Below are 15,885 nucleotides of genomic sequence, written 5' to 3'. Positions count from 1 at the left end.
TGCAGACCTGTCTGGATGTTTTCATAGCGTTCCTGAACATGGAGATCTGAGAATATCATAATGTACCTGCAGTTTAGTTTTCCTCCACAAGCGTTCTGATTTACAAGTTTCTCTTAAGCTGGATTATTTATGTATTCACTACAATTTCTGAGTGAGTTCTTTCTTCCATTTGAATGGTGTGGGAATATAGTCTAACATTTAGATCAGAGACCAGATCATTACAGAGCTGAATTTGAGAAGGTTTTAAACCTCGACACTATTTCTAAATGTAGCAATTTTTCTTCTTGTACTTCATTTTTCCCCCTTAATAGTACTTTTACTCTTTCTTGAGTTCATGTATTAATAAATATTTCTATGTTGCTAATGCATGCAGAATGTGGTTTGACATCGTCTTGCTGAAATAATCAAGACCTTCCCTGAAAAAGACGTCGTCTGGACGGCAGCAGATGTTACTAAAACATGTTTATATCATTCAGCTTTAATGGGGCTTTAACAGGTTTCCTTATATACAATGAAAAGCTTACTTTGCTCCTCGCTAAGAATGCCAGATATAACATTAAAAATACAAAAGAGTATATATACAAGCATATATATTAATCAAGAAATAACGCAATGTATAAATTACAGTGGTATGGATGGATGGTGCTGTGCCTTGCCGGGAACATAATTGTCTGCAGCAGAAATGAGTGCTAAAGTGCAATAGTGCAATTGTAAACATGTGCTACAGTTAAAGTGACAGTAGGTGCAGGTTATTCTTGAGGAAAGAGTTCTTTACCAGTGGGGTACACATCACACGTCTGTACCTAAGTCTGGCAGACCGAAGTGTGAATAGTTATTTCTGATTCAGAACTCTGATTGCGGTGGGGAAGAAGGAGTTCTTTAGCCTGGAGGTCTTGCACATCATACTCCTATACCTCCGGCCTGAGGGCAGAGGTTTGAACAGTCCGTGCTGGGGGGGTGGGTGGGGTCTTTGATGATGGAGGCAGCCTTCCTTTGGACTCTATGGTTGTAAATGTTCTGCAGAGAGTGCAGTGGAGAATTGGTGATCTTCTCTGCAGTCTTCACCACTCTCTGTAGGCATTTACGGTCCATCACGGTCAAGCTGCCGTACCACACGGTGATGCAGCTGGTCAGGAGGCTCTCAATGACGCAGTTGTAGAAGTTGCTGAGGATCACCGGAGACATCCCAAACTTCCTCAGCCTCCTTAGGAAGTACAGCCGCTGTTGAGCCTTTCTGACTAGCTGCCTGGTGTTCAGTGACCATGTGAGGTCTTCACTGATGTGGACACCCAGGTATTTAAAGCTGCTCACCCTCTCCACCTCGAGCTCCCGGATGAAAAGTGGCCGATGAGGTCTCCTCTCCTTCCTCATGTCCACTATCAGATCCTTCATCTTGTCCGTGTTGAGGATGAGGTTGTTATCATCACACCATGACAACAGTCTGGTCACCCCCCTCCTGTAGGCTGCTTCATCTCCACCAGTGATACGTCCTATCACTGCTGTGTCGTCAGCAAACTTCAGGATGATGTTGTCCTTGTGGGAGGCGACGCAGTCATGGGTGAACAGAGTGTAGAGAATAGGGCTGAGGACGCAGCCCTGTGGAGTGCCGATGTAGGTGGTGATGCTGGCTGAAGTCCTGTTGCTGATCCTGACAGACTGGGTCCTGCCAGTCAGAAAGTCCAGAAGCCAGTCACAGAGGGTGGGGTGCAGGCCGAGTGTGGAGAGTTTGTGGGTGAGTTTGTGTGGGATGACCGTATTGAAGGCTGAGCTGTAGTCAACAAAGAGCATCCTGATGTAGGAGTCTTTGTTTTCCAGGTGGGAGAGGGAGTAGTGAAGGGCAGCAGCGACTGCGTCCGAGGTGGATCTGTTGTGACGGTAAGCGTACTGCAGGGGGTCCAGCGTGTCCGGTATGCTGTCTTGGATGTGGGCCAGCACCACTCTCTCAAAGCACTTCATAATGATTGGAGTGAGTGCTACTGGTCTGTAGTCATTCAGGCTGGTGGGGGGGCTCTTCTTAGGAATGGGGACAATGACTGTCCTTTTGTAGCAGGTGGGAACAATGCTCTGGCTGAGAGAGAGATTGAAAATGGAGGTCAGTACATTAGCCAGCTCGTTCGCACATGCTCTGAGGGCCCGCCCAGGGATCTCATCTGGTCCTGGTGCCTTGCGGGGGTTGATCTTTCTCAGAGCTGGCCTGTTGATACTGACAGAGGGGGGGTAGGGGTTGTGTGCGCTGTGTGTGTGTGAACCTCCCGGTGCTAGTGCTGGAGGTTTCGAAGCGGGTGTAGAAGGTGTTGAGGTCGTCCGGTAGGCGTCTGTGGAGCTGATGTTGCTGGTGATGGTCCTGTACACTGTGATGTGTTGTAGGCCTTGCCACATCTGCCTGGAGTCAGCAGTGGAGTAGAAGCCATCCAGTTTCTCCCTGTACTGCCTCTTGGCTGCTGTGATCAGAATCAGAAGACGTTTTATTGCCATTGTCAATGAACAGGATTCACAGACTAGGAATTTGCTTCGGCATGAAGAGGGGAAGAAACTGTTCCTGTGGCGGGAGGTTCTGGTCCGAATGGACCGAAGCCTCCTGCCCGAGGGGAGTGGATCAAATAGTCCGTGTGCGGGGTGAGAAGGGTCTGCTATAACCCGATCCGCTCTCCCCACAGTCCTGGAGACGTACAGGTCTTGGAGAGATGGGAGGCTGCAGCCTATCACCTTCTCAGCGGAGCGCACAATGCGCTGCAGCCTTTGTCTGTCCCTGGCAGTGGCCCCAGTATACCACACTGTGATGGAGGAGCTGAGGATGGACTCGATGATGGCCGTGTAGAACTGTACCATCAGCTGGGCCGGCAGTTTGGCTTTCCTCAGCTGCCGCAGAAAGTACATCCTCTGCTGAGCCTTCTTGATGAGGGAGCTGATGTTCAGCTCCCACTTGAGGTCCTGGGTGATGGTGGTGCCAAGGAACCAGTAACAGTCCACAGTGGTGATGGGGGTGTCGGTAAGGATAAGGGGGGCAGGGGGCTTGTGGCTTTCCTGAAGTCCACAGTCATCTCCACTGTCTTCTGGGCATTGAGCACCAAGTTGCTGTTGCTGCACCAGGTCACCAGCCGGTCCACCTCCTTCCTGTAGGCAGACTCATCACCGTCTGAGATGAGTCCAATGAGGGTGGTGTCGTCCGCAAACTTAATCAGTTTGACAGAGTCATGGATGGAGGTCAGCAGTTGGTGTACAGGGAGAAGAGCAGGGGGGAAAGTACACAGCCCTGAGGAGATCCTGTGCTTAAAGTCCGCGTGTCCGAGACAATCTTCCCCAGCCGTACTCGCTGACTGCGGTCCGTGAGGAAGTATGTGATCCACCTGCAGGTGGAGTCGGGCACATGGAGCAGCGAGAGCTTGTCCTGGAGCAGAGTGGGAAGGATAGTATTGAATGCAGAGCTGAAGTCCACAAACAGGATCCTAGCGTAGGTTCTTGGGGAGTCCAGATGCTGCAGGATGAAGTGGAGGGCCAGGTTTATGGCATCATCTACAGACCTGTTGGCTCTGTAGGCAAACTGCAGGGGGTCCAGAAGGGGGTTGGTGATGGACTTGAGGTGGGACTTTCCTCAGTCTGTACTTCGCAGCTTTGTACTCTGTCTCATTGCCTGATCCGTATGCAAGAGAGCGAGCACAGAGCATGTGTCGTACCTGACTTCTGGTTGGGAAACCTCTCCACTTGTGTGGTGGGCACGATGCTATCCACACACATGCTGATGTAACCAGACACGTGTTCAGCATATTCCTGAATGCTGACAGAAGAGTCCTCCATAGTGGCTGCAGCTTTAAACACATCCCAGTCTGTCGTAGCAAAACAGTCCTGCAGTATGCTCTCAGTCTCCGGAGACCATACTTGAACTGTTTTGGTAACCGGATGAGTTTGTTTCAGCCTTTGTCTGTAAGCCGGGTACATGAACAAGGAGATGTGGTCTGAGAGTCCAAAGTGGGGGCGGGGTGCAGCCCTGTATGCACCGCGTACATTACTGTACACGGGATCCAGGATGTTTTTGTCACGAGTTGGAACGTCCACGTGTTGGAAATATTTCGGAAATACAGTCCGTAAGTTGCACTGGTTGAAATCACCGGCAATGATAAACACGGCATCAGGGTGAGCCGTCTCTAACGCGCTGATGACGTCATGGAGTTTGCCGAGCGCTGCCGCAGAGTTAGCCCGCGGATTAATATATACAGATGTTAAAAATACTGCGCAGAATTCCCTTGGTAAATAATAGGGACGACATTTTAACAGCAGGAACTCCAGGTCTGGTGAGCAGTGCTTATAAACGGTCTGTATGTCTCTACACCACGCGTTGTTTACAAACACACACACACCTCCACCCTTAGCCTTACCGGAGGCTGCCGTGCGATCTCCGCGATGCACAGAGTGCAGATTTCTCCAGATTCTCTGAGTCTTTAATGATATTCTGCACCGTAGACGATGAAAAGCAGAAGCTCTTTGCTGTTTTATGTTGAGGAACGTTCTTCTTGAGTTGTTGCTCTATTTGATGGTGCCGTCTTTCACAGAGTGGTGACCCCTCCTCCTCTTTACTTCTGAAAGACTCCGCCTCTCTGAGATGCTCTTTATACCCAGTCATGTTACTGACCTGCTGTCAATCAACCACCAGGTGTTTTTTAGTATTACTCACCTTTACCAGCCTTTTGTCACCCCTGTTTTGTTTGTTTGATGGAATATGTTGCTGGCATCAAATTCAATACGGGCCTATATTTTCAAAAAACAATAACACTTGATTTGTTGTCTTTGTACCAATGTCAATAAAATATGTGTAAAAAATGTGCTGCTCTGTAAAGTGTTTAGTGTTGTGTTGTGTCATTATCTTCAGTAGTGTGTGTCTCTGTGTGTGTGTGTGTGTGTGTGTGTGTGTGTGTGTGTGTGTGACTGTATTTAGAACATTCTTCTGTCCGGTACCTGTCTGGACTTCACTTCTCCAGACGTACGGCTGGTCCTCTGGTTAAGTCAGGGTTTGGATTCCTCAATAGGGTTTAAATGATTTGCACATCATTGCATTTTGTTTTTATTAACATTTTACAGTGTCCCAACTTTTTTGAAAATGGTTGTGCTATTTTCCTCTTACTCTGCTGTTTTAGAATAAAATGGTGGCTATTTATTAAACTTTAAATATGTTGCCTTTGTTATATGAGTGTCTTTTAGCTGGCTTCTTCACACCACTGGTGTCAACCCATATCTTATGTTTAAATGACTGTGATCGGTCTCAAAAACAATTCTGATCTAATATATTTTGCTTTTGTTTTGTCTGTACAGATCATTTCCGATAATGTAGCCATGTCATCTCAGGAATATCTTCAGGTTAGGATTGCGGATAAAAAAACTACTTATTTACTTTATTAATACTTTTACTTGTCCTGAAGTGTCAGTACAGTAGTATCACTAGAGTAACAGCACTTTGTCATCACTCTTTTCATGCCTGGTTACTTTGTTCTACTCCTGTTTACAGTAACTACAGTAATTTTTGTAGGTACAATAGTTAATGAGCTGCATAACAGATGAACAGTTATTTTTTACAAGATGTTTGTTTTTCAGAACGTTTGACTACGTAGTCGTCAGCAAAGTGTACGATCTTTGTCAAGGCGTGCAGCATCAGGCAGTTTATCTCCTTTTTGACATCCGTCTCCTCGTGATAGTTCCAAACAGGGAAGATGCAGTTCACTGGGACACCCAGCTCAACGCTGCACTCTTGCATCTGGACAGAGACACACACAAACACACACACACACACACACACACACAGACACACAAACACACAGACACACAGACACACACACAAACACACACACACACACACACAGACACACAAACACACAGACACACAGACAAACACACAAACACACACACACACAGAAAGAGTGATTCATTTGTTAGTTTATCATCACAGTAAGTGAGAATCTCTGCGTGGACGTCAACACGAGCTCTCAGCAGCAAAGTTACCCACTTTTTCCCTGATCTTCCTGCTTTTGTAGATGCTGCGGAGATCTTTCTTCGTCAGTGGGCATGCACGGTCCACTCTCGTCATAAAAACCACCTGCGGGATTCCTGCAGCAGAGGGGTCATTCTCCATTTGGAGTGGGAATTCAAGTGGATACATTTTTAAAAATCAATTTAATTTGTCACAGAAACAAACAACCTTAAAATGTGTATTAACAACTCCACTTACCAAATATGCAAAATGGAGAGCTTAATTCCAAATAGATTTTAATATATTTTGACATAAAATGCAAAGTTTTGGTCAATTTGTCACTGGTGTTACCCCATCTTGAAGAATTTATTTTGTCATCAATTTATTTATTTTTAATTGAAATTACAATGTGACTGAATGTGATAAAGAAATTCCATTTAACTTAACATGTTACCAAAGTATGTTTATACACAAGCACTGAAAAAAACAAAAATAAAGTGGTCTTTCTTTATACTTAAAGACATCTTCCTATACTATTTTTTAAAAAACAATAATACATTTTTGTCCAATAAACATGAAAATTTAACTACTGATATTAGAAACAGTGCAGAAATGAATGATTCTAACATTTCATGCAGGATACTTTTAATAACAAAAAAATCATGAAAAAGAACAAGCATCACATGGTAACACATCTGTAACACCAGTGACTGAACAAGCAATTTCACTTAATAAACATCAGTGCACTACAAAATGAGCAAAAAACATCATGTTAACCTTTCATTTCTGTAAAGTAAGCATTTTTATCTTGTATATTGTTCATTTTATCATATTTTAGCAGAACATTTTGCATTCAAATTCATCAAATACATTGAAAGTCAGCACATTTTTTCATAACAAATGAATAGATAATTAAATCTGCAAAAATTCCCCATATATTTGCTCTCTTCAGCGAACACCAGGGCAGATGAGTGAAGGAGGTTTTACAAATGCTTCTCTAAATAGTGCCAGATTTTTTTGTCAATCTGAACTGACCTTTTGTTCAGAGCGACTGGCTCAGGAATAAAACACACAATTTGATCATCCCCATACCAGCTGACATCTTCCCTTGGGCTGGGCCAGAAGAATTTATTAACTCCATTTCGGTGCATACATTTTACTTTTATGTTGTGTGCCTCCACTTCAAGAATGATGCCAGGATAAGGATCTGCATCATAGTTTACTATACACCACTGGCCAATGTGCACTTTTGAGATTACTTCTGGACGGAGTAAAGCAGGGGCAGACCTTTCAATGGTATAGTCTTCTTGTTGACTTTCACTTCTGGCAAATGTGAACTCTTGAAGGCCATAGCATGGGCAGTCAAGGACTCCATCCATCATTTTGCATACACAGCTGATATCCCTGTATTTGATGCTTTCTTGGACCACACTGATCACCTGGTGCATCCTCATCGTGCCTTTAATAGTTACAAGTGGAGGTCCGTTCACAATGCGTTGTCCCATTTTTTCCACGTCTTCTGGTGACACAAAGAACAGCTCCACTGAAGACGTCTTCTGTTTGAGCTGAAGGAACAGGGATTCAGCATCTGGAATGTCTGTTCCATGGTGCACTAGACTGTCTGCAGTTCTTTTCAAGGAGCCACCAATGCCATCTGGTGCACCTTTACCATGGCTGGCCTCAAAGAAATGCCAGCTTGTCTCCTTAAAGCCCATCTTAAATGGCTCAGTGGACAGCATGTAAAAGTTAGCCTTCTGCTTATACTGCGTGGCTGGTCCGTCACTGAAAAAATGTAGTCTGGTGACACCTGGACAGCGCTCCCTCAGCTGGGTAAGAATAGGTGAAAGATGAGCCCAGATGGCTGGAGGATCATGTTGGCGGCTTGGCGAGATGGAGCAGAAAGGGATGATGGGCTGTTCCGCTTTGATGTAGAGAACTCCAGTGTGCAGTGTAGCCTGCTGGTGGGATCCACCAAAGTGCACAGACTGAATCTCTTGTGAGTATTTGCAGTTGTAATTCTCGCTAAAGTCGACATGGATTAAAGCGTCAGTTTCTTGCAAATTCTCTCTCACCTGCCGATATGTTCCATATTGCCATCTGATGTTGAAGAGGTGTCGTCTGTAATGAGCAAGCCTCTCCTGGAACTGTGTCACCAGAGCATCTTCTGTGGTGACCATCTCCTTTTTAACAGAAACGGTCATTTTGTCATGGCTAGCATCTCCAATCTTTTCAAGGACCCACTGTGTCACCGAAATGCTTTCATTTGATGGACTCTTTATCATTTGAAATGTTGTCACACGGCATTCTGGACACTCTGAATATGCACATATTTTGCTCTTTGTGTCACAAACTATAGCATCTGCCATCTCATCCAGATTTTTAGTTTGTAACAAGCCTTGATTGTAAAGACTTTCTGCCATGTATTGGAGGTTTTCGTGAGTTTTACATTGACAGGTGTTCCTGTCAGCTTCAGTTGGATGCATGACCCAAAAAGGTCTTTGTCTGCAAAAGAAGGGATAGGACACTGTATCAGGACTTTCTGCCAAAAATCTCCTATGCAGATTTAGAAGGGTGTCACAAAGAAGTCGTCGCTGCTTTTTAACCTTCCTTAGGGTAATTGTGTTCTTTGTTCCAGTGGTCATCCTGCTCACATCATCACGTAGAAAAAACATCTTCACTGATCTTTTCTTAGCCTGAGAAGCTGTATTTCTAGTCCTGGGAAATTCTGCACTTTCCACATTTCCAAATTTCCATTGTCTGTAGGAGAACCCTAGATTTTTCTCACACAGAGATTGCATGCGATACTTTTTCAACAAATTGGAAGTAAATAATCGAGCATAAAGTTGCTTTTCTTTTTCTTGTTTTGCATTGCGATACTTTTCCTGCAGACTTCTCACAAGGGCAAAATGGAAAGTTAAGGTCCTCTTCACAGGGGAATGAACAGATGACCCCTTTAGTAGTGCTTCTGCATTCTTCTGTGGACTGTTTGTGTTTTTTTCCTTTTTAGTATTTGTAACTGCACGGCGGTATCTCTGTCTAATTTTGGCATAAAGTTGAGTGGTCTTCTTCAGTTCTATTTCCAACTGTTTTATTCTTTGATAGCACTTCCACTTTTGCTTTGTAACTACTTTCCTCCCATAGTGTTGCTGTCTATTGAAAAAAGAAAAGTGTTTAACTTTAAACACAAACAAAAGCTTAACTTAAACTTGATCTGAACATTTTCAATCAAATTGTCTTGTTTGCATTAGAAATAGTTACACAAAATGTATGGTTGCAAAAACATGTAATAATAACTGCAATAAGAAATAACATCTATCCATCATCCTTCCACTTCTTCCTAGTCAGGGTCTCAGTGGGTTTGGAGCCTACTCTGAATTATTGGGTGCAAGGCATGAATACCCCTGAACAAGGCACCAGTCCATTGCAGGGTCAAATAATTAAATACTGACATAATACAAACAGTGCTTAATCTTGCAACTAACCCTGAGTTAGGTTCAGTGTCTGGTGTGGCTCGGGGGGTTGGAGTTACAGTGGCTGGTGCTGCCCTTAACTGTGCTCTATGCCTTGCCTGCCTTTCTCGCCATCTTTTTCTTTCGTGACGTTTCCCCCTCTCTGAGAGATCCCCTATTAGTTTTCTTTTATTCTGTTCAATGTCTCTCCTGTATTTCTCTTGCTTTTTTACCAGGTAAGCAGCCCTACGTTCTGGATCTGCATCTCTACGCTGCCTATACAGCCGCTGTCTCTCTGCTGCACTCTGTCTGGCCATACCTAGCTATGATAGCAAAATGACAAAATAAGCATTAACAGACTTAAATACTTACCAAAATGTTTTATTTTTAAAATAAAATATTGATCACACTTTCATATAGTTTTTCAAGTGTTGTGATCATTCATGAAATTAACATTAGTCACTGGTGTCACAACATGTCACTGGTGTTACATGAATATGACATAACACCAGTGACTGTGACACCAGTGACATTTTAGTTAAAATGGAGGATTTTGTGAAATGGCTGCCTCATTGGCAGTCAAGAGACCATGTGCAACTACTTAAAATCAATGAAATAAAAGACATATGGTGATATATTTGACAAAAAATCAATTTTTTAACAATTAAAGCACATAACACCAGTGACACAAAGAAGTTATGTGCTACCTGATAAACAGAATTATCATTGAATTAATAAAATAAAATGAGCAAGTATGGACTCACCTTCTCATGCCTTGAGATGCTTATTCTTTGATGACCTGTGACCCAGGGAAGCAGTTTAACAGAGCTAAAAATATCTATGATAAAATATAATAGAAGAGTCTTGATAACACCAGTGATCAAAATCTTTGTGACAAAAATATTTTTTAAAATAATATACATATTTCTTTAATGTAGTGTGATGTTAATCATGTATATAGTAAATCTGGATCTGTTTTATGAAATCTCAAAAGTTAAACCTTTTAAAATATTTCTTTACACTAAAAATGTTTGCTCAAGTGTTGAAAATTGGTTATGTGACGAGCTATTTTACATATGTAAAGCGCCTTTGAAATATGATTTAAAAAAGTAAAATCAAAGAAATCATAAGGAAAATGTGGTTTTAATCTTAGGTTAACTGTGAAAATGTATATACTGACTCTTGGAATTGTCCCTAATATTTTAGGCTTTTTTTTTAGCCCTCCAACCTTTGTGACATGGTTTCCCACTCCAAATGGAGAATGACCCACTTGTAAATAAGGATTAGTTAATAAGTTACTTACTTGCCTAAAACAGCCACACGGAGAAACCTTTCCTACAAGGCGTCAGAAGGCTGGTGAATCATCTGCGAGGGAAGTTTGGGTGGACCTAAATGATCTGAGGTAAACCGAAAGTAAAGTGGAGCAGCTGGAGCTGTAGGAGCAGGCGGAGCTGTAGGAGCAGACGGAGCTGTAGGAGCAGAGAAGATCACTCAGACCAGCGTGTAGGACCTAACATGGGAAGACCACAACATCATTTTGGAATATTCGAATGGACATTAAGGCAGGAACACGTGTCTGTGTTCACCAGCAAAGCTGGCCTTATCTAAACTCAGAGGTGGATTAAACTGCTAGTCATTTCCAGACGGCCGACGAGGGACCACAACCAGGCAAGCATTTGTAAACAGGCATGACCGCAAAGAAACGCTGTAAATGGGACTTTAATGTGGTTTAACTGCTTTCATTGTACATATAATACACATGTGTAAGAGCTGAAGTCGGGCTGGTGGATTGAGTGGTAGTTTGAACGTTTAAATTCTAGCAACACTTTAGAAAATTATTCTTCGTTATTGTCACAAATATCTGTTCTGTCTTGTGATTGGTTTGGGGAAATCACATGATGTGGGGAAAAACAGGAAGTTGTGTAAAAGAGAAGAGTGAAGACCGAGACCGTGAGGCTCGAGTGATAATAAACGGACGCTGCTGGAGAGAAATCCGTCTCCATCCTCCTTCCTTTCCAAACTAAGAGCGATCCAGCCACCTTATATCGGACCCTCACGCCTACACATGTGATATCACTGGGCTGGTTGGCTGAGCCTCCTACCCGGGACTGTGAACAGGGCTGGGTCTAAAAGTACAGGCAGTAAAGGGCAGTACCGCTGTTTGTCCAGTAGACCAAGCAGGAGGACAGCACTGATATCATGGATGTATTTTTGGTTGAACTGTTCACAGAGTGCCTGTGTGGGTTTGAAGATTAAAGCTCCATGATGGATCCTCATAGTTCCAGCAGTGGAGGAGGAACCTCTGACCCAAAGTGAGTAACTTTATATCACAATTCATCTCCATTAATCAGTTGTTGTTGTTGCCGAAATGACATGGCAAAGTGTCTGCAGTGTGGAATAAGGATGGTGGGATCCATGGCTAAACATCCATACTTTCGATCCGGCCATGATTTCTTCATTTATTTAGAAGGATGTGTCGGGACCAAAGAGCTCCCCGTCCTCCGCTCCGAAGTTCCCGATTCATTAAAGTTCAATCAAAGTTTGACTTTTAATTTCATCTGTTTTCTAATATGAAAAGAGTGGCAAGTTAAAAGAATTGGAAAAGTGTTCTTGCAAAAGTTAAAGAAAACTGAAAAGTCAATCTTTGCAAAAAAGTCAAAGTCAGATGAAACACCAAACTCCGGCCGCAGGTTCGGCTCGAAGGAGAGAAAAGCCGTCTTTATTAGTTCAAATGTGACAAGTTGGCGCCCGAAAGCCAAAATATACAGACAATACAGACACATTACGTCTTATACCCAAAGATGAGCGACCTCTTCACCCCTCCTGGGGGTGAGATCATCGCTCCGCCCACTTTTGATACATCCTGAAATCACCTTGGATACCAGTAGAACTGTTTTTCTAGCTTTTTTAAGGAACCCTTATTTCTCACCCAGCTCAAGATGTTTTTTTATTCATTTTCTCTGCCTTGTTTTGTCAGGCCTCCCTGTCCTCCCTGTCCTCCCTCTCCTCCCTCTCCTCCCTGTCCTCCCTGTGTCCGTGGTTTGAAACACTTCATTAATTTGGCTCAAAGACCGGTTCTTACCAACCCTTATCAGCCAGCCTTCCCATTCCCAGCTAACTTCTACTGTAAAGGCAGTGTTCCTCTCTCTTTCTGACCTTCGAGGTGTCTCCCTACAAATTCTCCTTTCATTGTGTCTAGAGTGGAGTTCACGTTATCCCATATATGGAAATATTGGGTCTGCTTTTTCTAGTCCCTGTCTGCCCGCCTCAGTTAAATGCGTATAGGCCTGTCTGTCTCAGTTTAGTGTTTATAACTCTAATCATTTCTATTTAGTCTACCACATCCAACGTCTGTTGCAGCATCAGTATTTGTCATTTTTAAATATTTGCTATATTTATTTATCTACCAATATTTGTCCTGATTTCTTTTCATCTGCCCTCAGTCTGTACACAGAAAATCACACATGCCAAGCGTGCTGGTTTGCAGAGTTTTAAAGAGGCTGCCAGTCTAACGACACCAACTCGGTGCGCAGCAGCTTTAGCTCACATGTACCAACACTCAACTCTTTAACAACCTCATAATTCAGAGGATCCAGTGATATCCGAAGAATAAGAATGTTCATAGGACAGAAGTTTCAGCTTTGGAACATTTTGATTATCACATTATCACTCCCAGAGAAATTCCTTTTAGACCTGGAGTGCCTCATACGAGCATGAGAGCACGGAGCCGACTACAAAATGACGACACGGTTACAGCGGCCTGTGGTAAAACAAGGAACACGGTTTGGAATTACTTCACTCCCGTAAACACGGCAAAATGTGCTGAGTGTCGAAAGTTAAATCCGGTGGCAATACCACAAACCTGATTAGACACCCGAAACTTCGCCACACAGCAGAGCATGACCAGCTGCAGCCCAGACCGTTAGAAAAGAGTGAGGTACCACAGAAAGTCTCCCCAGCTGGAGCCAGAGTGAAGCAGAGCCCCTCCAACGAAGCTTTTGAGAAGGGCAGGCAGTGTCCAGGTACTAATGTCAGCAACATTAGGTTTATATTAGGTTAATTTGAGATTACATTACTTTGGCAATATGTTTATCTTTTTTTTTAAGTGACAAAGAAAGAAAAATAAAGCCCAGTTGGCTTCTTATTGTCTGGCGTTTTATCTAAATTTCCTGTTCCACCTTAAATGGTGCAGCAGTTACATTAATTTAAGGTGGAATGGAAATTAGACGAAAAAGCTGGTGAATAAGAAGCCAGTTTAAACTTCATGTACTTGATGTGTGTGAGCCACATGCACTATCAGTTCTGCTATAAAAACCAAAAGAAAGAAGCGGACCACTGTGTGCAAGTTAGAGGATTAGTGTTAGAGCATTTTACCACATAATAACACAGATGTTTCACAGACCTACTCCAGATCACACTCTGCCAGAAATAGCTAGAATAAGCTGTTCCTCACCTGTCACACAGAAACAGAGCAACCTGCTCGTATCATGCCTATCAACTCTTCATGAAGCTCAAGTCAACTTTTTTTTTCGCCAGCCGCTTGTTCGAATTTTACCATTCAGAGTACAACTGCTAGACCATTTATGATTATAATAATCCTAATAATTAGGATATTTTGATATCTTATATCAGCTCATCAGGGGGTCCGCAGTTAAACTGACTCTGTACTGAATGGCTTGAGTTTTTAGAGCTTTTCCAGTCAAACTGTGTACAGAACCGTTTCACACTCTATCCGTTCAGACTCTGTACCACTATGCAGTTTTAAAGTAAATGATAGCCAAATTCAATAGATCAATCATATTTGATCAGTCTGATTGTCAATTGTCCGGCCATTTCCACAGCCCCTCCTCCCTCTTGTAACCCATGCTGAACCAGCTAAACCACATCCTCACTCGCCGCAGAATTGTAATGTCCACTGTTGGTTGTATTATCTAGAAAATGACAAACATCTGATCAGCCCATACTCAGCATTAAATGATTAAAGGCTAAGGATCAGCAGGGGGATAGTACCATCAGTGCTAATCATGATGACTGCTCTCAGGGTAAAGCGTGCAGGATCTCCAGAACCCAGCAGTTCGTCCGTGAAGAGGCGTCGGTCAACGTCTGATCCGGACAGCTTCAGCAGTGACGGAGGAGCCTCTGACCCAGGGTAAATCACACCATGCAGCATTGTTTATCAAACCTTAGGGACCCCTAGACATTTCCCTAACCCAGCATGTAGCACATAGGGATAGACCATACATATCTGGGGGTGCCTGAGGACCTGTTTGAGAACTACTGCCGTATACACATCAACAGTAATCTGTGGTTCCAAGAAAAAGACAGAGATTCAGACACATTGTCCCAAATCCTCTTTCTCAATGCCTTTCTGTTTATCTGCTCTGTCGGGCTGGACATGAACTCGTCATCAAGTGCATGTAAACAGAGAAGACCTTTTACCCGTTATACACATATATAAAATAATGCCTATTGTTTCATAATATATTCACTATAATTTCTCTTTTTTCACTTTAAAATCTTTTTTATTTCTAAAAAAGAATAGAAACATTGAATATCGGCTTTGAAAGAGTAAAAATGTAAAGAGTTGAGTAAGAAAGGTGTTGGTTTGTATTGTATGTGATGTTTCCAGATTGCAGACTGAGAGAGCAGGTTCTCCAATGTCCAGTTCTGTGTCTATGAAGAGTGACCAGTCCATGGGGGTCCCGTTTCAGTTCAGCAGAGGGGCAGAAGAGCCCAGCTCTGTGTCTATGAAGAGTGACCAGTCCATGCGGGTCCCGTTTCAGTTCAGCAGAGGGGCAGAAGAGCCCAGCTCTGTGTCTATGAAGAGTGACCAGTCCATGGGGGTCCCGTTTCAGTTCAGCAGAGGGGCAGAAGAGCCCAGCTCTGTGTCTATGAAGAGTGACCAGTCCATGCGGGTCCCGTTTCAGTTCAGCAGAGGGGCAGAAGAGCCCAGCTCTGTGTCTATGAAGAGTGACCAGTCCATGGGGGTCCCGTTTCAGTTCAGCAGAGGGGCAGAAGAGCCCAGCTCTGTGTCTATGAAGAGTGACCAGTCCATGCGGGTCCCGTTTCAGTTCAGCAGAGGGGCAGAAGAGCCCAGCTCTGTGTCTATGAAGAGTGACCAGTCCATGGGGGTCCCGTTTCAGTTCAGCAGTTCACCAGAGTAAGTTATTATCATTAAGTTGATTCTGCAGCCAGATTCTTAGAACACTTAGGACAATCTATACAAAAAGAAATACATATATATATATATATATATATATATATATATATATATATATATGCACTGACTCTGAATATACACATATACACAATATACGCTAGTACTGCACTAGTCCAGTGTACAGCTGTACAGTAATGAGTTCTGGAATAAAACTATGAAATGTGCTGTTCACCATCCGTATGTGCAGTTACTCTGAGCGAGATAGTAAATGAGATGCAGGTTCTCAGGGACAGAACACTGATAGAATCTTCCAGATTGTA

The 15,885-nt window shown here is 43.3% G+C and overlaps 2 protein-coding genes across 14 annotated transcripts in view; one reads left to right on the top strand and one right to left on the bottom strand.

Annotated features, from left to right (window-relative positions):
- Positions 1 to 6,237: 6,237 nt before the first annotated feature.
- Positions 6,238 to 10,761, bottom strand: LOC119263081. Its single transcript, XM_037536996.1, has 3 exons — positions 10,709 to 10,761; positions 10,170 to 10,243; positions 6,238 to 8,458 (listed from the first exon to the last, which is right to left on the bottom strand). The coding sequence occupies exons 2-3, from the start codon at positions 10,175 to 10,177 to the stop codon at positions 6,940 to 6,942; spliced, it is 1,527 nt and encodes a 508-aa protein (XP_037392893.1). The 5' UTR covers positions 10,178 to 10,243; positions 10,709 to 10,761; the 3' UTR covers positions 6,238 to 6,939.
- A 48-nt stretch (positions 10,762 to 10,809) lies between these two features.
- LOC108414953 (NACHT, LRR and PYD domains-containing protein 12-like) overlaps positions 10,810 to 15,885 on the top strand; it is a 20,775-nt gene continuing 15,699 nt past the window's right edge. For 12 of the 13 annotated variants that reach the window (XM_037536978.1, XM_037536977.1, XM_037536973.1 and 9 more), the window contains exons 1-4: positions 10,810 to 11,073; positions 11,636 to 11,717; positions 14,447 to 14,554; positions 15,035 to 15,565. In XM_037536978.1, the coding sequence (XP_037392875.1) occupies positions 11,668 to 11,717; positions 14,447 to 14,554; positions 15,035 to 15,565 (689 nt within the window). In that variant the 5' untranslated portion in view covers positions 10,810 to 11,073; positions 11,636 to 11,667. Of the gene's footprint in view, positions 11,074 to 11,114; positions 11,718 to 14,446; positions 14,555 to 15,034; positions 15,566 to 15,885 lie in introns of those variants that run through there. The other variant, XM_037536967.1, reaches the window with a different exon arrangement.

The sequence above is a fragment of the Pygocentrus nattereri genome, chromosome 3 (genome assembly GCF_015220715.1).
Source record: "Pygocentrus nattereri isolate fPygNat1 chromosome 3, fPygNat1.pri, whole genome shotgun sequence".
NCBI classification, from domain to species: Eukaryota; Metazoa; Chordata; class Actinopteri; order Characiformes; family Serrasalmidae; genus Pygocentrus; species Pygocentrus nattereri.
The sequence above is the reverse complement of the archived record's forward strand: the minus strand, read 5'-3'. Positions and strand labels throughout refer to the sequence as shown.